The sequence below is a fragment of the Calypte anna genome, chromosome 17 (assembly GCF_003957555.1).
Source record: "Calypte anna isolate BGI_N300 chromosome 17, bCalAnn1_v1.p, whole genome shotgun sequence".
NCBI lineage: Eukaryota > Metazoa > Chordata > Aves > Apodiformes > Trochilidae > Calypte > Calypte anna.
Window position 1 is genome coordinate 341,537 of NC_044262.1, and position 22,251 is coordinate 363,787.

Genomic DNA, 22,251 nt, shown 5'->3' on the forward strand with positions numbered 1-22,251 from the left:
CCCCCGAGCTCCTCCCCAGCAAGAGGCAGAGCACAGCCCGGGGTGCACGAGGGATGGAGATCGCTTTTATTGAGTCACTCGAGTGCTTTAGTACAGAAGAACAGATATACAGAGATGATACATGGTTGTGCTTCAACACTTTCAAACATTTAGATTCCAGTAATCTCAAGGTAAACAAGTTCCAAGACAGACTAGATTATTATTAGTTGTTTGGTTTTTTTGTTGTTGTTTTTTTTTTTAAGTTTTCCTTTTTGATAAATTATTTTTTTTATATAAATAACTGTAACAGAAAAAAAAAAATAACGTCCAACATACAAGATCCTGAAGCATTTGCATTGCTAAACCAAGAGGTAACTCAAACGGGGTGGGAGGACCAAGGAGGAACCAACAAATATCAGTGCAATGATACAGCCTTTGCCCTAAAAATATATATTTAACTTTCTGGGCAAGGAACAGATGGGAAGGGAAGGGTGGGGGAATAACCACCAATGAGGCAAGAAATATTTTGGGGAAGGAAAAAGGGATTCACAGCCTTGAGGAGGAAGAGAACAGAACGATGGACCCCAAAATATTGCAGTGCATCTAATGGCAGGGGAGGGGAGCAATACTTGGGGTGGGGTTTTACAAATAATATTAATAATTAAAAAAAAAGAAACAAAAAACCCCAAACCAAACAACCCAACTGAAAACCCCAGGTTTGGTTAAATCACTATACACCAAGCTTGTAAGAACGTCACAAGACACAGTCATTAATATACACAGAGTCTGGAGGAAGGGAAGGGGGGGTGGGTCCTGGAGGGTTCTGGGGGGGTGTCTCAGGGTGACAGCACATTTGGGAACGCTTCACCACAGGACAACACTGGGAGCTGCACTGGGAGGGTTCAGAGATGCATACATATATATATACATGCTGCTTTATTTTATATATATATATATTTATGCATTTTCAGGAATACTTGGAGGGGGAGGGGGAGGCAATGGGCCCCAGCTCCAGGTTTTGACCATTTTGGTCCCTTTTTCACATGGGAACTGTTGCAGTGGGAAGCAGCTCGGGTTCACCACCCCTCCAACTCCCCCCAGATGTTGGTGTGCACATCTGGTGGGAGCACCCACCACCCCAAAAACACACGGGCCAGAAGAAGGTGGTGGGGAAAGACAACCCTCCCTTCCCCCCCCAGGCTGAGAGAGAGCCCAGCCCAGGCAGGGGCTGAAGCCACAGGGGGGGTGGGGTGGGGTGTCTGTCCATCTGTCCATCCATCCACATGGGACCCCAAGGAGGGAGGGAATTTTTGGAAAAAGGGTTTGTTTGGGGTTTTTGTTGTTGATTTTGTCACCATCATTCGCTAGCAATGGGCAGGTGGGTTACTCAGCAGTGAGCTCCTGGGTGCTTGGGACAGCTGCAGCTACAATGTATGGATTGTTTTTGTTCCTCTTTTCCTTTGAAACACAATGCATCCGTTTCCTTAATATTTTATATACACATATATTTTGTTTGGTTGGTTTTGTTTGTTTGTTGTTTGGTTTTTTTTCCGGCTGTTGTCCCCTCCCTGTGGATAAAATGAGACCGGGAAGGATGCGGTGGGTGGGGTGGGGAGGAGTTTCAACACAAGAACAAGAGAAAGCTGGGCCGGGGCTGGGTGCAGGTGCCCGGCCAGGGGGGGTTGGGTTCGGCATCGAGTGGGTGGCAGGCAGCGTGTCCTCTAACTGCTGCTCTCCTCCTCTGTTTTGTTGAGCTTCTTCAGCGTGTCCAGCAGTTTCTGTGGGGTGAGGATGTGCGTGGACCCTGTGGGGGGCAGAGGAAACGGAGGTGTAGGGGATGGAGGGGGGTTGGGAAGGAGGACACACACATCAGTGATGGCTTCGGGATGCCCCCGGTGTTGTCCCCGCTGTCCCCCTCCCCAGGATGAGGCTTGGCCTGGGGGGTGATGGCCCCACACACCTGGAAATGCTTGCGAGAAAATGGAGGGGGAGGTTGGTTGGGTTTTTTTGGTTTGTTTTTTTTTTTAGGGGGGGGAGAGGGGAAGGGAAAAGAGGAACAGAATGAAAAAGGAGAAACGAAGGAGGTGGATGGAGCTGGGGGGGGAGGTGAGGTGGGAGCCAGGAGGTGGCTGTGCAGAGTGGTGGTGGCTGAGGGGGACACTCCAGGACAAAAAAAGCCATGGGCACAGAGGAACCTTCTGCAGACCCCCAGGCTCTTTCCCTGCCTGCACGGAGCATCCTTGGGTCCAGGCACTTGGTGTGGAGGAGGGAAGGAAGGAGGAAAAGGGCTCTGAGCTGCTGCTGCCCCTGACTCGGTGCTTGTGGCAGGTCCCTGGCTCAGGGGGATGCCATGGGGGGTGTCACCAGCTGAACCCTGGCAGGGGGTTCAACAACAACCTGGGGTCCTGCCCAACCAAGGGCATCAAGAGCAAACCTGAGCTTGGCCATCAACTTGATATTTCATTGAAGCCCAGAGCTCGTGGCCTGGCTGTGGGGGACAAGAAGAGGCAGAGCTGGGACAAGCCCTGGCACCAAGCTGGCAGTGTCCCAGGGTGCTCCATCCCCTGCCTGGCCCTGGGATGACCCCGACACGCTGCCCCCTGCCCTGGCGAGGGGGAACTCATGGCATGAAGGAGATGAGCAGGTCGGGCCAAGAGACATGGCAGAGGGATAATGGAGTGGCACTCGGATGCTTTTCCAACTGGAAGGAAGAACTGCAAGCATTTTCTTCTCGGAGAACCAAAAGGAAACAAAACCCACTCCCCATTAAAAAAAAAAAAAAAAAAAAGAGAATTAAAGAAAGGGAGAATGGAAGATTCAAAGAAAACCCTTCAAGGGAGGAAGAGTTTCTTTTCCATTAGTCAGCTGCCTTTACTTGGTTTCTTTGGCTCACTCCATTGCTGGAGCCTGATCCTCAAATGATACCCTAGTGGAGTCCCTGAAGTCGGGGTGCCTCAGGTCCATGAGAAATTTGGTGGGAGTGAGAATGTGAGTAGAACCTGCGGGAGAACAGAGTGGGGCTGATGGCTGCACCAAGAATCCCCTCCCCCCAAACACCCTCTGTTTTTTTCTGGGGGTGAGGAAGGACGCGGTTGCCACCCAGAGCACCGCAGGCACATGCAGAGGGATGATGGATCCACAGAGGATGAGATGGGCAAGAGGTGAGATGGACCTGGTGATGGGTCTGGTGGCCAGGGGGGACACATGGCTAGTGGCTGCAGGAGGTGAGAGGAAGGTTCCCCAGGCCAGCCAGGGACAAGATGAGATGGTGAGGGGCTCCTGCCCCTCTTATACAAGGTGTGTATCCAACTGTGCTTCCCCAGGGGAACATCTGGTAAGGGTTCCACCATGTCCTCAACACACAATCCAGGGAAAAGCTGGGGTGTTGAGATAAAGCACACAATGCACGTCCTGTTGCACAGGAGCAGCACGTCCCGTTGCATCTTCAGCAATGAAGCCTGAGCCTCAGCATCCGTCCATCCATCCCTCCATCCATCCATCCATCCATCCATCCACCCACCCATGCAAAAGATGCAAAAATGCATCTTCTGTTGAGTTGCACATCCATCTGGAAGTGTCCAACAGCAAAATGCATCTCCTGCTGCACACACACTGCACCTCGTGGTTGCACCCCCCTTCACCCTGGAGATGGGTGGCGAGCCATGACCCCAGGGTACATGACAAGGGGGTGGCAGGAGAAGACCTTTCCACAGAGCTCCTGTTCCCGCAGCTACCTGGAGCCAGAGGTTCGCTGGATGGTGGTGGGAGCGTGGGATGAGCAGCCGGGGTGGGGAGGCCTGGGGGTCCCCAACTCACCTATTAGCACCTCCCACTTGCCGCTGGCTTGTGTCACCTCGTAGGCGCAGCGCATCTCGTTCATGCTGACCCCACCCAGGATGAAGATGATGAGGCGGGGGCCACTGCGGTACTCCCCGGGGGCTTTGTTCTTGTGCCAGTGGCCATAGCGTGCACTGTAGGAAGAGGAGAAGGGATGAAGGGTGGGCAGGAGGATGCTCAGCAGCCAACCGCGCGTTGAGTTCACGTCTTGACTTAAATCCCACGGGAATCAGCTCCCAGAGGGCTGCTGGAGCAGGTAAAGTCCAGCTTTCCAGCCATGCTGCTCACTCTTACAAGAAGGGAAACTGAGGCACAGGATGCCTGAATGGCTTTAAACCATCAGAGGGGAGACTGAGAATCATGGAATCATTAAGGTTGGAAAAGACTTTCAAGATTATCAAGTCCACATCTGCCCTGCAACTGCTAACCACTAAACCATCCACTGCAGCATGGTGCTTCCACTACCTTCCTGGGCAGCCTGTTCCAATGTTTAACTGCTCCTTCCATGAAGAAATTTAGGTTGGGCATTAGGATGAAGTTCTTCACTATGAGGGTGCTGAGCCCCTGGCCCAGGTTGCCCCCAGAAGCTGTGGCTGCCCCATCCCTGGCAGTGTTGAAGGTTGGATGGGGCTTGGAGCACCCTGGGCTGTGGGAGGGGTCCCTGACCATGGCAGGGGTGGCACTGGGTTATCTTGAAGGTCCTTTCAACCGAAACCAGTCTGTGGTTCTCTGATGAACAGGCACCTCTGGGACCTGCAGGTGGGTGGGGAGGGGTGGGTGCTGTGGGTGCTGCTGGGGAGGGGACAGGACACCCACCTGACAGCCGTGGTGCTGAAGGAGGCAGAGGAGCGGGTGGAGATGTAGGGGTAGTGCTTGGTGTCCAGCTTGTCATCGATGGCATCCTGCAGGCAGAGAGCCCCGAGGTGGGGGGGTCAGAGAGGAGGTGGGGACAGCCCCCAGCCCAAGAACCCCTCTGTGCCCAGGACTGGCCCAGCTGGGTCAGGATTCATTTGCATGTATTTGCTCTGAACCAGAAGAAGACCTCCAAAACCATCCCACCACGGCCCAGAGGAGATGTGCTGGGGAGAGGTGCCAAGGGTTGGCAGGACCCAGCTCCCTGCAGGTGCCTGCTCCGTCCTGTGTCCCTGTCCCTCACCTCCATGATGTCCTTGATGACAGGGGTCCACCTGGAGAGCTGGTAGGTCTGCTCACTGATCCGCTCCTTGCGCTCCGGCTTGCTCCGGCGCCGCAGGGTGGACTGGGCAAGGAGAGCAGAAGAAGACCCTGAGACATGGGGGCTGTGGTGGTGGGACTGGGGACACCCTGGCTGGGGGAAGATGGGGACATCCCAGGGGGCAGAGGGTGCTGTGGAGGGAGGTGCAGACTCACGTCTGTGATGATGGGCACCCCAAGGTGGGCCATGTTGGTGATGATCTCGCTGTCCTCTGCTGGGATCTGAGCATGCTGGATCAGCTTGTTCAGGTTCTCCTCGGTGATCCCTGGAAATGCAGCAGAGAGATGGTGTCCTCCTGAGGAATGCCACCCAGGAGGGACACAGCCCCTCCATCGTCACCTGAGGACATCCAGCTCAGTGGTGGTTGAGGACTCCGGGCTGAGCTTTTCCATCTGGCTTATCCTGGCTGAACCCTGAGCTGTTTGCCACCCAGAGCTGCCCACCCATGTCTCACCCCCCCTGCCCAGCTCTCCTCCTCACCATTCTTCAGGAAGATGTAGAGCAAGATGATGCGGATCTTGTCATAGGTGCTGACATTCCCATCCAGCAGGATGGGGACAATGGCCCTCATGGGGTCCTTGATCTTCTCACCTTCAGCATCAGTGCCCATGGCCAAGTCCTGCAGAGAACAAAGGCACTCACCACCCTGTGGCTCAGTCCTGAGCTGTGGAGCAGGAGCTGCCAGTCCAGGCTGTCCCCATGGGAATGCTGAGGGGGAAGTGTGGGGCTGGGGGTGCTGGTACCTGTTCAACCCTGCAGAGCTTGTCCACTGTGCCCTGGTAGTGCTTCATGCAGTCCTCAGCCAGGTGCAGGTGGGTGGAATACTGGGGAGACACCAGTGGCGCAGTCACCATGGTGGTGCTGGCAGTGGCCCAAGGTCCCCATGACACCATGGTGGCCTCAGTGCCTCCCCATGGCCAGGGACCCTCCAGGGAGAGCTTCCCTGGGTGGGCTCAGCCCCTCTGCAGAGATCTCCTCATTCCACCTACCTTGCTGAGCTCCTTCTGGTACTGGGGCATCTTCTTCAGCATCTGGGACAGGTCTCTCATGGTGGTCTGTGAGGAAAGGGGACATTTCATGGTCACATACCCTTGGAGACTCAGGGACCATGGGCAGAGAGGGGATGACCCTGCCAAGGACTTCTGTCCCCATGGAGCCCCTCGTGGGGATTTGGTGTGGCATTCCCAGGGGTTGTCCACTGTGTCCAAGGGTGGGTGGGGGTCTTAGCTCTGCAAAATGGAGGGCAGGGGGTGGTAATTTCAGCTTCTGGACACTTCTACATCCTACCTCCTCCAGGGTCCCCTCACTGCCACTAACTCAGGGTCTCAGAAAGGGAACTGGCCAGAGACAGAGGTGGTGGCTGCAGGCACAGACACCATCCTGGAGACAAACACACCCCCATGGCACAGTCTCCCCCCCAGACACCCCAATTCCCCAGATACAGGTGTAGGACCAACACTCCCCTCAATCTTCTCCCCCCATTCAGGGCCCTGAGCACCCTCTGCCCTTTGCAGAGGTCCCCATCAGGTGACCCCAGGAGACTCAATATCTGCCAGCCCATGGTCACCTTATCACCCGTGTTCATCCTCTTGCTTGAAGAGAATTCCTTCAGGGAGCGGGTCACCTCCCTGGGGAGAGGAGGAGGGGACAGCAGTCAGTGGGGAGGGGACCCTGACTGCAGGGGTGGTGGCAACCCTGAGCCAACCTCCCTCCCAGCCCAGGGGGACACTCACTGGGACACCTCAGCGATGTGTTTGTGGCGCAAGGTGACCCAGAGGTCATCGTCCTCATCCAGGAGAACCTCCTTAATCCGGGCTTCCCCGATGCCACTCGTCTCGTACCTGGGGAGAGGGCAGGGAGTGTCACAGGGGGGGACAGGGCTGGGGGACATGTGGTCTTCTTGGCTCTTATTTATCAGGAAAGCTGGAGAGAGACTTTTTACATAGGCATGGAGGGATGGGATGAGGGGTAAGGGTTTCAGGGTGAAAGAGGGGAGATGGAGAGGAGATCTGAGAAATTCTTTGGGGTGAGGGTGCTGAGCTCCTGGCCCAGGTTGCCCCCAGAACCTGTGTCTGCCCCATCCCTGGCAGTGTTGAAGGTTGGATGGGGCTTGGAGGGAGGGATGGATGCTGAGGCTCAGGCTTCAGGGCTGAACTTCCACCTCCCACCCCAGGGCTGGACCTGGGGATGCCATGGGGGACTCACTTGTAGACATCGTTCTCGATGGGCAGCAGGTCATAGCTCATTGCCTGGAAGGTCAGCTCATGCAGCACTGGGGAAGCAGGATCAAAGCCACGGTCCAGGATGAGGAGCTGGGAACGAGCCTTGTCCGGACCCTGCAGAGGTGGGGGCAGCCATCAGCAGCAAGGCCAGGGGCTCCTCCAGCCTCACAAGTGGTCAGGAGAAGCTGGGACCATCTTGTGGTCCCCACTTGGGGTCTGTGACTGCCCCATGGCAAAGCTCGAGGGGCAATTTAGGAGTGAAGCATCCCCCAGGGCTGCTGGCACCAGCCCTGCTCACCTCGCCCATGGTGGGGTCATCAGCCTTGTAGGCATCCAGCTTGTCCTGGATGAGTTGTGCCAGCATGGCATTGTCCTTGTAATCCCTGGAGGAGGCAGGAGGAGAGGTCAGCACGGGATGGGGAGGAGCTGCTGGTTTCCCCATGCCATGTCCCTTGGCTCATGGGAGAGGAGGGACCTCAGGAGGCTTTGCTTTGCACCTCCACCTCTCCCTGGGGTGCTCAGCTTTTCCATGTCTACCCTAGATGAGGTGACACTTGGATTTTAGGTTTCCAGCCCCCACAGCACACTCTCCAGAGCATCTTCAAGTCTTAGTCTTTCCACACTGCACATGGATCTCTCCATCCCTCTGCCTCCTCCATCCCCACGTCCTCACCAGCACCATAGCCAGCATGGTCTCATCCATGGCCCTGTGCTCAGCACATCCCCGACCCCACCAGGCTGCTGGGGGGGTTCAGGTGCCCAGGGGGGTGTCCTGAGCTCGCTGCCCTTACCCCCTGTACCGCACGGCTGGGTACTCCTTCAGAGTGGCACAGAGAGTGGCAATCTGCTCAGCCAGGCGCTCCAGGATGGGGTTCTTCATCTGAGCCTTGTGGGGGCTGTAAAAGCTTTGGAAGGAGTCAGCTGAATCCAGGGAGTAAACCTGGAAGGGGCAGAGGGAGGGAGGTTAGAGAGGAGCCAGGGTGGGGGATATCTGGAGAGCAAACCCACTCCCCCCTACCAGGACACCCCATGTGGGTTTGGCCACCAGATTCAAGGCCAGAGGAAGGTCCCCAGGAGGACCTGGAGCATCCCCCCAGCTGCCCCAGACCCTGGGCCACCCTGGTGGTGTGGGGACAGTCCCCAGCCCAGCCTCACCTGGGACTCAGAGGGGAGGAAGGCAATGTTGATCTCTGTCAGGGTTTTGATGACCTTGGCAGCACGGGATTTCACCAGCTCGTTGAAGAGGGCATCAGGGCAGGCTGCAAGGGAGGGAACTCAGCATCCCTCCATCATCCCTCCATCATCCCTCCATCCCCTCTTCCTTCCACCTTGTTTCAGTGCCAGGGACTCCCCCTCCCCTCTGGGTACTCACAGTCAGTGAAGAAGACGTGGGCAGCTCTGTACTTGGAGGTGGGGGGATCCTTGAAGTCATTGATGAGGGAGTGGATGGACTGCAAGAGAGCAGGGACCAGCTGGGCTGGGCATGGTGGCACCAGGGGCACCTCTGCAGGGTCACCCCGTGTCCCCCCTTCAGTCACAGGGGAAGCTCTGCAGCTCTGCTGTGTCCCCCAGACGCTTCCCATGGACACCCCCCCTCCCCATAGCCAAAGGCCATGCCCCATGCCCCAGGTACCCACCTTCTCAGAGGGGGTGATCAGATAGACAGCCTCCAGGCTGGGCAGGGGCTCCCGACGCTTGTTGATGTCTTCAACAACTGTTGGGGGGACAAAGCAGGGGCCATGGCAGGGATGGGGGTGGGTGGGGGCACTCAGCTACACATGGGGCTGTTGGGTGTCCCAAGGCAGCCCTGCCAACCCCTCTGCATCTAAAATGTCCCCAACCACTGGTTTCTGCCCAACCAGGAGCTAGGGCAGGGGTTGTCCTTGTCCTCATCCTGGGGCAGGGATTGTCCTCATCCTGGGGCTGGGGTCAGCCACAGCCTGTCCCACTGTTGTCTTGGTCTATTCTCACACCCCACTGCTGGAGGGGACACCCCATGGCTGAGGCTCTAGTGGTACCCACAGCTCCAAGACCTTCTGATGCCCAGCCTGGGTTTTCTTTCTCCTTTCTGAGTGCTGCAGGGAGCTATTTATAGGGTTGACATAAGGGAACACCTGGTTTTCTCCTCAGACTGACATTTTGCCAGGAGACAAGGTGCTGGAGGAAGGGAGGGTGGGAAACATCAATCTGGCACCAAGATACCCATCCACGAGCAGTGAGTGGTAGAATGTCTGCATCCCAAGGTGAGATGGGGCTGGGTGGGGGCCGTGTCACCAACTCAACTGGCTTGGGCCAGCCTGGAGATGCCTTTGGGGTCCAAAAGGGAGGTTCTGCCCTTCCTACAGCAGTTTTCTAGGGTGAGCTGGGAGAGGCTGCACTCACTTGTGATGCCCTCAGTCATGATGTCTGTCATCTTGCAGCAGGAGGAGAGCATCCGCATGCTGAGCTGGTCCACCACCAGCACCTGGGGAGAGGGGCTGTGAGCTGAGGGCAAGGAACTGTCCCCTCAACCCCCATTCCTCACCCTTGGGGGCTCCCTGCCCACCCCCTTCCTTGCTTCCTCCTCCCCATCCTCCTCTTCCTCCTCTCCTGGTCCCTCCCCAGGGTTTGGGGCTCACCTTCCATTCCCCCTTCTTCTTCACTTTCCGGATCACATCGTGCATAATCTCTGCAAGAGAGGGAGCACAGGGGGGGGGGGGGTGTCAACACCCTAAGTCCCCTTCCAACCCAGGGCACCAAACCCCCCACCCATCCTGGGGGCCACATCCAGCCCTGCTCTCCCAGTGCCCCTCCTGGGGAAGTGGGGAGGAGATGGGGGGTGCTCTGGGTTCCCCAGGAAGGGATGGTTACCCCCCCCCCCAGCCAGGTTTTCCCCCTCTGCTTGGCACTAACAGATGGTGTCCATGCTGGTGGGGAGACAGGGAGGGTCAGGGGGGTCTCTGGGGGCCACCCCACATGTCTCAGCCCTAATCCCAAGCGCCAGGAAAACAACAGCAGCTTAAGAGCTTCTTTTAGAAACAAGAACCCAGCGCCCTCAGCCTCCTCCTTGTAATCCCCTCAATCCCATCCATCTTATGCAACCAGCCAGGATGGCACCACCAGCAGGTCCCCAGGGACCCCATGGTCCTCCACTGCCTTCAGCACTGGGCTCTTCTAGACCTGACACATTGACTTCCTTCAGGCTGGAAGAACTTGAATGACAATTTCTACTGAGCAGATGATGCAGACAGCTCTGGGCTTATCCTCCAACATCAGTGCCCATGGACAAGGCAGCTCATCTCACCAACAGAGGACCTCTTGAATAACACGGTCCTGGAAGTGCAACCATGCAGGCGTGAGAGCAACCCCCTCTCCCAGACTCTGCCTGCAGTGAGGTTCTTGGGGTGACACATGGCATGAGAATCACCCCCTGCATTGCTTTCGAGGAGGGCCAGGAGCTGGTGACATGGTGGCCTAGTAGGACTCAAGCCCATCATCCATCAGTCCAAGAGGCTTAGCTCATGTTATTTATTCTGAGCTGCCTTTCTCCAAGCCTGCCTTGCCTCACTTGCTCATGGCAAAGACAACCAAGCCCATGCCTCCAACTGCTGCTGGAGGAGCAGGGACCAACGCTGCCATCCCCTGCACCCCCACCAACAGAGCTGGGAGCCACTGCAGCCTGCAGACACACATTCCTGTTGGGATGCCCAGCATCCTGCTTCCAAAAGAGCCTGAAACCTCATGAGTCCTGACCTCCACCACTAAGTGGAAGCACCAAGACCTCGTTCTGGCCACCACGGCATCCTGGAGCACAAGGATGGGTGGAGAGATGCTGCAGCCAAGGGATATTTCAGACCCAAGCCTGGCCTGTGCCAGCAGCCATGGCCAAGCTCTTCCCTCCGGGAGCAATGCAGGAGGCCAAAGTCCTGCTGCTCAGAAATGTTCCTTTGCTGCCATATCCCAGGACCTTCACACCTTGGCCTGAGGTAAGAGAAGATGGATTTGCCTTATGGCTGGGCAGCAGGCTGCAGGAATTGCCCAAGGTCCTACAGGGTTGTGCTAACCATAGGCTTTTCCCTGTCCCAAGCAGGACTCAGGTCCTTCACTCTCCTCACACATCCTCTGTTTGAGATCCAGCATCCCAGAGCAGCTCTGGGGAACCAGATCACTGAAATCCACGGTGAGGTCTGCTCCAGACCCACTTCTCTTAAAAAGCTGTCACACTGCATCTCCAAGATGCACATGTTTGGCTTTGGGTTGGCTTGACAACTGCTTTTGTGCTGGTTCATTAATTAATTGCTTACAGCAGTGTGAATGTTACACAGATACAACGAGGCTTGGATGTAGTAGAGCAGGGATCTACCTCTGGACACCCTCAGGGGGCATCTCTAGGTCCCAGTGTACCATCTCCAAGCAGTCCTCAATAAAATAGGCTTCATGGACCAGAGGAGGCAAGGAGGCCATCAACCCCACTCAAGACATAGAGAATAACTTCATTTACAGGAGACAAAGCCCATCTGATGTCCTTCAGTGCAGTCTCAGGGATGAGATGAGTCTGGAGACCACCATGTCCATAAACCAAGCAAATCTCAACCATCTCCCCTCCAGCAGTTCACACCCTCAACACGTCTTTTTATCACTGGATTATTTCTGGTGCCCACCTGGAAGACGTTTGCCTTGGACATCTTCTCCCACAGAAACCTTCTGCAGGTGCAGCCATCCAGCTGCAATAATTCCTAAAAGGGCACAATCACCCAGGCTCAGCTTCACCCTTTCCTCCCCACCACTGCATCAGGTGAACTCTGATATTTTCACATCTGGAGCATGGCCACATCTCCCTCACAGCTGCCGGTGAAAGGTGCCACATGTCCAAGCCACACTGAGCAGTATTTCTCCTGCCCCGGGGAGCTGTGTGGGACTCTGGCTTCAAGGATTAGTCACTGTAATCACCATGACCCTGATTATTTCCTCCTCCTCTCTGCACAGCTCTCATGAAGGATGGAGGGATTTCCACCTGCTGGCCAGAACCATGGGACATCATCCCAGCCTGGAGAGGAGGATAGAACCTGGAGACCTCCAACTCCCAAAAGAAAATCAGGGAAATGCATGATCGCACTCATAAATGGCTCTCCTTGACCTCACTGGAGACAGGGGGTAAAATCCACAGGGATTGTTCCCATCCCCAGGGGAGATGTTGCACCCAGCTGTAGGTGCTGTCAGTGCCAAGAGGAACCAAGAGCTTTCCTGCAGCAGGATGGCACACACGGGGTGTCACAGCATCCTGGAGGGGGGGGGGGCATTCTCCCAGGGCTAAGTCACTCTCCCCTACACGTGACCATGACTTTCTGAGCTGATTTCTCTCTGCCTTGAAGCAAGAGGGAGCAAGAACAGCAACAAACTGGGGCTCTTCAGGCTTGGCTTGGTGGGAATGTCTATATAAATATCTAAGGGGTGGGTGACAAGAGGAAGGGGCCAATTTCTTTAGTGGTGCCCACTAATAGGACAAGGAATAATGGGTTTAAGGTCAAAGAACATAGGAACTTCCACCTTAGCATGAGGAGAAATTTCTTGGCTGTGAGGGTGAGGGAGCCGTGGCCCAGGCTGCCCAAGGAGGCTGTGGAGTCTCCTTCCCTGGAGACATCCAAATCCCACCTGGATGTGTTCTGTGTTGGCTGCCTGGGGTGATCCTGCTGTGGTAGAGGGGTTGGATTTGATCTCAAGAGGTCCCTTCCAACCCCTGACATTCTATGATCCTGTGATTCCTTGAATCCAGGTTGGGCTGATGCCCCGTGCCCACACAGATGCTGGGGATGGGATGGGATGGGATGGGATAGGGAGCCACTGATGTGCAGCTGAGCTGCTCCAACTCCAAGTGGCCTTTGCTGCTCCCCTGGTGACACAACACCAAACCACCTGATGGCTTCCGGACATCACCCTGCAACACATGTGTGGACATGCGTATGTGTGTATGTGGGCAATGTGGGAGCCCACAAATGAATGCACCTGCAGCCTGCTCTGTTTCTGCCCTCTCCAAAAGCCAAGAGCCAAATTCCTTCCCTGCATGGGGAGTTGGTGGCCGCAGCATCTGCTTCTCAGCATGCAACTGAAAACCATGTGACGATGCTTCTCTTCTGAAATGTGTTGGGTTTTTGGGGAACAGATCTCTCCTGGGATGTTTTCCCTGACAGGTGCAGAGGAATTAGATCCAGACTTTGCTTTGCTTTCCTTTTCCTTTTTCTTTTCCCTTTACTTTTTCCTTTTCTTTTTCCCTTCTCTTCTTTTTTCCCCTCCCTTTTTCCTTTTCCTTTTCCTGTTCTGCTTTTTTTTTTCACAGGGAAGAGACTAAACCCTCTATGCCAGTGGCTTTTTCAGCCTTCTTGCCCATGCAGACACGAGGGTGGATGCACTGCTGCCAAGGTGAGGTTTGTCATTCTTGGTGACCTTCCATGGGCAAGGATTTCTCAGCCCCGGGTGCAGACTGCAGTTTGGTGACTGAAATTGCTCTGTGCTGCGTGGGAAGATGAGCCCTGAGTTGTGCACGTATTATTTCAGGCTTTTCCAATTCTGAGCTGACATGGGAGGCGAGACAGAGCCTGGTGACAAAGTTAACAGCCCCAGCAGAAGCTTTGCCAGGAGCCTGCTCCTGGATCCACAGGGTGGGTGGGCAACACCACAGCACCCCCAGGACTCCCAGAACTGGGGATTAGGAGGATGGGCTGCCCAGGAAACACCTCCCACCCATGGGAGACAAGGTGCAGAAACCCTTTCCTCCTCACTCATCTTCTCCAGTGGAGGCTCTGCTCCCCGTGCTGGCTGGAGAGTGCAGGGTGCATCCCTGCCATGGTCCCACCAGGACCAGCCATCCTTGTGCCTCTTCTCCCTCTGCTCCCTGGCTCTAGGGAAGGACACAAACCTTGTGCCCTGAACCCCAAGATGGGCTTGGAGCAACCTCAGCATCCTCAGTCTCCCCATACCCTCAGCAAAGGGGTGGTGGGAGCTGTGAGGTGCCCCAGCACCCTGGGTGACTCAGGCACCAGCAACCCAGGAGCAGGTCCCCAGGTCCCTGGCTGTGCCCCAAGGCTGGCAGCAGGCTGGCAGCCCTGCCCATGCCACCTCCCTTGTCCCTGAAGGTGCAGCTGGGTCCCTGAGTCATCACATCTCAGCACGGGCCTGGCAAGGGTGAACCCCAGAGAGGTACAGATGGGGACACTGGGTGACATGGTACAGCTGTCAGTGCTGCACATGGGTGCTGAGGGCCCACTGGACCTCATCCAGGTGGGATTTAATGGTGGGGCTCCTTGGAGTGGCACAGGTCAGCTCTGTGGAGGACGCTCCATGGGAGGATGAGATGGTGTCCTGGGGGAAGGTATTCTCCTGCTGCCTCTGGGAGGGAGCAGGGTGCTCCCTTGTCCTGCAGCTCCTCTGCTTCTACCATTGGTCCATGACAGTGAGACCAGCTAAAGGAAGCCCTGAGCACCTCTCCTCTTCCAGGTGAAGGGGTCCAAGAGTTTTCAGATCCAGACTAGGTGCCACCTCCATACCCTCCATGCACCATCCCACCGTGGTGACAGGAACTGTGCAAGTGTCACCTCTGCAGCATGGCACACCTTGCCTTGCTGCTGAGGGTTGGGTGAAGTAAACCCATCCTCCTCCTCCTGTCCACTGCAGGATGCTGCAGGAGAGCAAGGACCAGGCTGGGCAGGAGAAGTTTGGGGCAGGCTGCCCTGAGAAGAAGATCCAAGGAAACGGCTGGGACAAGAGAGGATGGGAAGAATGTCCAAGTGATGGTGGGTTAGTTAAATTTTTTCTATCCAGCACCAGAGCAAAGCAACTGGGTCTCCAGTGGGGCTCCCCAGGAGGTGGCCAGAGAGGTAGCAGAAGACACACCAGAAGGACATCCCCCCTGGGGCTAAGCAAACTGAGCTCCAGCCCTGGTCAGATGAAAGCAATTCCCGGAGGGATGCAGCCACGGCTGCAGGACACTGCAGGGCATGGTGGGGACAGCCCCCCAGCATGCACCCAAAGCTCCTCAGAGTGTGTGTGTGTGACAATCCAGTTCTGCCCAATTCCTGCAACACTCATCCACCTCACCCCCCTGCCCACCTCTCCCAGGGGCCTCCCAAACTTGTCCTGTTATGGCACCAGCTGGTCAGGAGAATAATCCGGGTCTGGAGGGAAGCCAGGACAGAATGCAGCTTGGGGGGGAGGGGTGCTGGTGGAGTGAGCCATGGCAACCCGGCAGCATCCTTTCCTTCCCTCCTTCCTTCCCTTCTCGGGAAGGAGCCCAGTGGAGATATATCCTGCCCCAGCCTTGGACCTCCTGCTCCTTCTGAGCAAGCATCTTCTCCTGCAGGTCAGCCTTCAGGGATTCCCTGGCTGGTGCAGTGAGGGAAAGCAGAGGAAAATCTTGTGCTAGCCACACTGGTGGCCAGGAAAAGGGGGAGGTTTGGCTACCTGGGGGAGCAGCTCCAGCTGCAGACAGCACCTCAAGAAAGGAGCTGACACACCAAGGCCAGGAGCTTCCAAGCCCTGGTGAGAGGGGAGGGTTGGACCCCGCAGGATCCTATGCAGCATTTTGCCTGCCCAAACCCTGCTCCCTCCTGCCAGACACCCACGCCTCCCCCACAGAACCCATGTCCACAGACCAATTCCTGGTTCCCAGCCTGCAACAGCATTTTCCAGGGGAAAAAATCAAGCAAGCAAACAAAAAAACCCCAAAAAACCAAAAACAAACCAAAACCCGAGCGGATTGTTGCTAAAGCCTGAAGGGAAGGACTGAGCCAGATTTTCCTGTGTGCGTGTGTGTGTGTCTGTGCTCCCTCCCAGCCTGTCTCAGTGCACTGAAATTTTCATTTCAATCAATGAAAATAAGGGACAGGCAGTGGTCTCTGTCCCCTCTGTAGACAGGGCACAGGATGGGACCCTGTCCGGGGGGTCTGGTCCATCTTCCCCCCTCCTCTGCCCAGCTGGGGAAAAATATGCAGTCCCCCCAAAAGAAAACACAGCAATACCACCCCCCACCCCCCTCAAACTGATCCTGCAGCAGAAAAACAACATTCCCCTGCCCTTTCCCCCTTCATTTTGCAGCTCTAATCCCCCATGCAGGATGCTGGGGGCGGCTGGGGGGGAATGGAGCAGAGATGGTGCAAACCTCCCCCCCCCAACGCCGGGGCAGGTGACGATTGGGAACAAATCCTGGGATTGAGGGATCTAGGGAGATGAATCCAGGGGGATACATCATATCCCACCCCCCCCCGCTATGTCCATCACCACCCACCCGATCACACCACCAGCCCCGGCCGCACCATCCGCAGCCTGCGCGGGAGGGTTTCGATGCACAACGCGGGGGATGACGGAAAAAAAAAATACACCACCAAATCCTCGCCAAATTACACACCAAACATACACCACCACCACCCCCAAGACTAAAAAAAAAAAACAGGAGATCCGGCCACGGTGCCACGGAAATAAATCATGTGAGGGGAGGGAGGAGGAAGGCTTTTCATGGCTGCGGGAAGTTTCCACCGGTTCCTGCTCTTGATTTAGTTTTTGTTTTTTTTAATTATTATGTTGCAAATACGGATTTTTTGCTTTAATTTTGCGGCGGGCAAAGGAATCCCCACCCTTCACACCACCGCCACCTCAGACTCCGGCGTTTTGTGGCACACACACACACACACACACACACACACACACCCTTCCCCGCGCCATAAAGACGTTGAAAATATCGCTTTGCAACAGCCGGGGGAAGGAGGAAGCAAACCCGGGGCTGCTCCCTTCCCCCCATGCCTGCCCCCCCTCCCCTCGCCCCGGCCGCCCAAAATAGCATTGGCGGATCGCGACCCCAAAGGGCGCCGAAATACCCCGGGAGGGAAAAGATTTTGGGGTAGGGGGGAGGGGAAGGGAAAGGGAGGGGGGCCCAAGGCCTCCCTGGGATCAAGGAAGCGAAGTCACGTCCGGGAAAATGAAAATAAATAATAAAAATAAGCCAAGCCAACAAACCACCATTAAAGGGCGATTTGCTGCAGACAAAGGCGAGGGGCGGCCGGCCTGGCACCGCCGAGGGGCTTAGGGGGGACACACGGGCATCCCTATGACAGTCGCCCCCTGCCCCAACCCCCCGACGCGGGGGCGATTGGGCTTTCCCGGTTGCGGTCTCACCATTATGCGGTGATCGCCCCTCGGTTTAGGAGTCTGGGAGAGGTGGGGGGGGGAAGACCCAAACGTGTCACACTTCACCCTTAATCCCCCCCCTACCCACCGCCCCCCCTTCTCCTCCCCTCAGCACTGCAGAAAAAATCCCAAGAGCCTCAACAACCCCCCCAATAAAATGATATAAATAAAACGGCAGAGGGGAACAACAACAACCACCGCCAGCACCACCTCCCCCATCCCACAAAGCCCCCCAGGTTTGTCCTGCTGGCTGCCCCACGAGGGGGTCCCGCCCCCCCGCTCCTCCGAAGCCGGGGGCTGATGCCACCCCGAGGGTCCATGGCTGCGCATCCGCAGCATCCCCCCACCCCCGCAAAGGGCGTTCGGAGCTTGGGCACTCCTGTGCGTGTGTCCCCCTCCCCGGTCAGTTTCATACCCCTCGCCCTTCCCACCGCGGGGTGCGCAAGCAGCGCGGCCGGACGCGGATCTTACTTTCTCCCACCACGGCCTTGAGTCCGATGGGGGCCATGTCTCCGTGCCAGGGGGGGTCCGCAGCGGATGGGGAAGGATTTGGGGGGAGGGGGGCACACACACACACAGACCCGGGCGAGGCTGCGGGTGGCGGCTCAAGGATGCGGAGGGAGGGACGGGGACGTGGATTGGGGGGGGGGGTAGAGCGGGCGGGGGGGCCGCGGGCTCCGGCGGCCGCGGAGGCTCAGCTGACTGCGCGGAGGGGAGGGGCAGGGGGGGCGGGATACGCGTCACTCCGCACCGCCCCGCACCGCCCCCGCACCGCCCCCCGCCGCAACGCAGAGCCCGCCCGCGGGGGAGGGTGCCCCCAGGAAGCGGGTGTCCCCCGGGCACCCCGTATGCTCCTCTTCCTGTACCCTATATGTTTATATAGGGAGGGACTTTGGACAAGGGCCTGGAGGGATGGGATGAGGGGGAATGGCTTTAACCTGGCAGAGGGGAGACTGAGGTTGGACATGAGGAAGAAATTGCTTGATGTGAGGGTGCTGAGCCCCAGGGTGCGCCCAGAAGCTGTGGCTGCCCCATCCCTGGCAGTGTTGAAGGTTGGATGGGGCTTGGAGAACTCTGGGCTGTGGGAGGTGTCCCTGACCATGGCAGGGGGATGGGATGATTTTAAAAGTCCTTTCCCACCCAAACCATTCTCTGATTCCTTGATATATATATTTATTGCCATATAAATGTTCACCCCATGGCTCTCCAAGGTGAGGAAGGACAAGGATTGCCTGGGGACAGCAAAGAAGAACCTGGAGGGACAGCAGGGTGATGAGGTCCCAGGCCTGGACACTTGGGTTCCCCAGCAGCCCCCAGTTGGGGCGAACACCTCAGTCCTTTGCTTTGGTTCCTGTTCTCTTCAACACTTCCTTAAAAATTGAGGCAGAGCTGGGTTTGTCGGAGCTGCTGGACTCTCTGCCAACACCAGGCTATAAATACCATCTGGCTGTGGAGAGAGAGGTGGTTGTGTTGCTTTCCATCTCCCCATCAATCTTCTCAGCCAGGCTGAGCATCATTTCTCTGTGCCTGGGATATAACCCTGCCTGAACAGCCTAGGAAGATGAGACAATGGACCAGTCTTGGGGTCCAGAAATTGGAGGGAGCTTGCTGAACCTGGTGCTCTTCAAAGACAAGTTTGAGGATGTCTTTAGTACTGGGGAGGGGGGGGAAGGGGGGAGAGATGATGCCACATCCTGATGTTTTTTCCTAAGGACTCTGGACTGGAAGACCTCACTCTGGGATTTTTCAGCCCTAAAAGTTTAACTGGAAATGTTTGAGATGCTGGAGGTGTGTCCTACTGGGAGAAATGGAGATGTCCTGCAACCCCCTGAGTCCCTGGGGGGAAGCACCAACAGATCCTGCTGACCTCCTGCCTGCCTTCCAGGAGGACCAGGCACCCTCCAAAGGAACTCAGAGGCATCCGTGGGGCAGCCGGAGGAGAGTGTGAGAGTTTCCCTGGGCCCTTTTGGAGTCCCCTGTGTTTTCCAGAGCCCCTGGGAGAGGAGAGACACCCAGGCTTTCTCCCACTGGAGAATGCATCCATTCACCATCAGAGGGTGTGGAACAGGGAGGCTGCTCCCACCCTCAGTGCAAGGCAGAGCCAAGCGGGTGACACTGAAGCCAAATGACTCACCCCGGGGCAGGAATTTGTCCCAGGGGAAGGTGGCTGCAGGGACAGGGAAGGCACAGTGTCCCTTTTTGTCCCTGCTCAGGACAAAAGCTTTGTTCTGTGAGCTTTGTGAGCTGCTCAGGGTTAATCCGGTGTTTCAGGCTCTGTGCTTTGGGTTTTCCCACTGTTTGCAGCTCCTCATCACTACTCAGAGATATTTTTTTTTCCTTTCTCTGGTGCCAAGGCAGGAGTGGTGGCTGCAGGTCCGGGCATGATGTGATGTCCCAGCTCTTTGGAAGATCCAGGCAGGTGGCAGAGCCCCCAGCCCCTCCTGGGTCCCTGCAGCAGACTGCAAGCAGGGACCCATGCCCATGATCCATCCCCATGCCCTATCTCATTCCTACCCCCATGCCCTGTGTTTCTGTGCCCCATGTTTCAAACCCACAAACAAACACACCCCCAGGACCATAAATGGTTCCCATTGCCATGTTCCATGCCATGCTGGTGTTCCATGCCCTTTCCCTGTGCTCATCCTGGTGCCCATGCTGGTGCCAGTACCCCATGCCCATGCTGGTGCTCATGCCTGTGTCTCTGCCCGTGCCAGTGCTGGTGCCCAATCCCATCCCCTCCTGCCCATGTTGGTGCCTCTGCCCGAGGCAGATGGGCTGTCACCATGTCCATGCCATGCTGGAACCCATCCCCATGCCACACGACACTGTCAGTGCCCATGACATGCCCCATGCCCATGCAGTCCCATGCCGTGCCCATCCCATGCCCCATCCCCATCCCAATCCATGCCTCATCGCATCCCATGCCTCATCCCATTCCATGCCCCATGTCATGTCATGCCCACCCAGTGCCCCATTTCCATACCATCTCCACCCCATCTCGATCCCATCCCATCCCATAACCCATGCCCCATCCACGCCATGCGGGTGGCAGTGTCGGGGACATCCTGGCTGCGGCACCCTCCGCAGGTTCCTCTGCCAAGGCCCAGGCTGACAGCCACCAGTTATCCCAGTCCCGACCAGCAGAGGGGAATGGTGATCCACAGGAGCCGCCCTCCTCCCGCCCGGGGGGCTGCGGTCCCTCGGCCCCGGGGGTCCCTTCTCTGCAGCGAGGCGCTGGCAGGCGGGGTGGGTGCTCCCTCACCAGAGTGGATGGATGGGTGGGGGTGGCCGTCCTGGGAACCCCCCGACCCCCGTGCCTCCTGCCAGAACCCCCTGGGGCTGCCTTGGAGGGGGTTGCAGGGTCCCCCAGTCACTCTCCAGCTTAGCCCAGTCTGGAGCTGGTGCTCTCCATCCCTCTGCCGGCAGGTTCCCTGCCCATACCTGGAGGTGATTGATCCTACCCGGGGCACCAGCCCTGATTCAGCAAAAAGCCGGGGCCGTGTCAGGCCTGATTCAGCACTGCTTAATCACCCGCTTATCTCGGAGAGCTGTTCCGACACAGCAAATCCCGCTGGAGTCAGTGGGAATGAGGCTGCCCCAGCCCACAGGGCCCAACCCTGCAGCCACGGGCACGGCACCGTGGGGCCGGGCAGGGTTGCCCTCGCCTGTATCAGCAGAAAGACGATTTAGTGCTGCGATTAATCGGCTGTTAATTGCACCCAGAGCAGCTCCCGAGCCCCTAGCCCCCCAGCACACCCTCACACCCTTGTTGGACGGGTGATATTTTTTGCCTCCTGCTCAACCCCATCTTGCCCAGGCCCCGCAGTGAAGCCCCCTTGGCAAGGTCACATCTTATTCCCCTCCGAGGAGACGCCGGGGGGGGGGCGGGGATGTGACTGTCCCCCCATGGATGGGGACCTGAGCCTGGCTGCTGGGGTCACTGCAGGGCTGCGGGCAGCTCCGTTTGCAGGGGACACCCGGAGCCTCCTGCCTGCAAGCAACCCCAGCCCCCCCCCCCCCCCCCTTCGCCCTTCCCTCCCCCCCCAAAGCGATTTGGTTTCCAAGGTGATCCAGCTGAGGTGGAAACAGATCTGTGTCCCCGAGGTCACCGAGAGTGAAAGGAAAACTCTGCTGATTGCTCCTTATGTCAGAGAAAGGGAAATTGATATTTACCGGGCTGAAAGCTTTGTCCTCCGAGGCATTCCTGAGTTTAGAGGCTGCAGGAATTCAGCAGGTGCTGGAGGTGGGGACCATTCTGCTCGGGGGGCTCTGCAGGTGCATCAACCATCTTTGATGGCCAGGGGTTGGGTTTTAAACCCTGGCAATAACTGCATGGAATGTCCAAAGTGGTGGAAAGCCCATCCCAGCCATGGAGGGATGGGGCTCAGCACTAGAGCAGGGACAGCTTGGGCTTTGCCCCGTGCTCCCAGAAACTGGCAGCAAGAGAGGAAGGACAAAACCATCCCCATCCCTATCCCCATCCTCTGGCACCCAGCACAGCAATGGGGGTCCTGACCAGGACCATGCTGGGGGCAATCTCTGCACATGGCCTTGTGGGAATACCTGGAGAAAAGCTCCCAAAAGTCTCCTCTCATGACAAAACCCTGCAGGTAAACCCTTCACTTTCCCACCCTCCAGGCTCTAGCAGCCCAGCTTGTCCCTGTTGGGCCAAAAGCTGGGCCCTGTGTCACCCCCAGAGCTGACTAAGGGGTGCCGAGCTGTCCGTGCTCATCTTCAGGTGATTTTCCCCCTCCAGAAACATCCTCCGTGTCTGCCTCACAGCCTCCAGTCTCTGTTGACACACTATTTCTGCATGCCACAAATATA

General features: G+C 57.0%; 1 protein-coding gene across 4 annotated transcripts; it reads right to left on the reverse strand.

Moving 5' to 3' along the window:
• Positions 1–43: 43 nt before the first annotated feature.
• STXBP1 (syntaxin binding protein 1) lies at positions 44–18,136 on the reverse strand. Of its 4 annotated transcripts, XM_008499279.2 has the most exons (20): positions 17,896–18,136; positions 9,891–9,940; positions 9,655–9,736; positions 8,910–8,986; positions 8,645–8,723; positions 8,428–8,531; positions 8,064–8,212; positions 7,571–7,655; positions 7,256–7,386; positions 6,784–6,891; positions 6,618–6,678; positions 6,040–6,105; positions 5,794–5,874; positions 5,531–5,669; positions 5,206–5,315; positions 4,973–5,074; positions 4,633–4,718; positions 3,796–3,950; positions 2,855–2,978; positions 44–1,783 (listed from the first exon to the last, which is right to left on the reverse strand). In XM_008499279.2, the coding sequence occupies exons 1-19, from the start codon at positions 17,930–17,932 to the stop codon at positions 2,869–2,871; spliced, it is 1,812 nt and encodes a 603-aa protein (XP_008497501.1). In that variant the 5' UTR covers positions 17,933–18,136; the 3' UTR covers positions 44–1,783; positions 2,855–2,868. The 4 variants fall into 4 exon arrangements, with proteins under 4 accessions (XP_008497501.1, XP_008497502.1, XP_030317036.1 ...); XM_008499280.2 differs by lacking the exon at positions 2,855–2,978 and having other exon boundaries at positions 17,896–18,130; XM_030461176.1 differs by lacking the exon at positions 9,655–9,736 and having other exon boundaries at positions 1,711–1,783; positions 17,896–17,925.
• Between the last annotated feature and the right edge of the window lie 4,115 nt (positions 18,137–22,251).

Excerpts from the sequence above, each read along its gene's own strand:
- STXBP1 (XM_008499279.2), bottom strand. The coding sequence starts at position 17,932 with ATGGCCCCCATCGGACTCAAGGCCGTGGTGGGAGAAA. Across the intron at positions 8,724-8,909 it reads TGATCACCCCCTCTGAGAAG|TCCATCCACTCCCTCATCAA; the intron begins GTGGGTACCTGG and ends GCTCTCTTGCAG. Across the intron at positions 7,387-7,570 it reads ATGACCCCACCATGGGCGAG|GGTCCGGACAAGGCTCGTTC; the intron begins GTGAGCAGGGCT and ends CCACCTCTGCAG.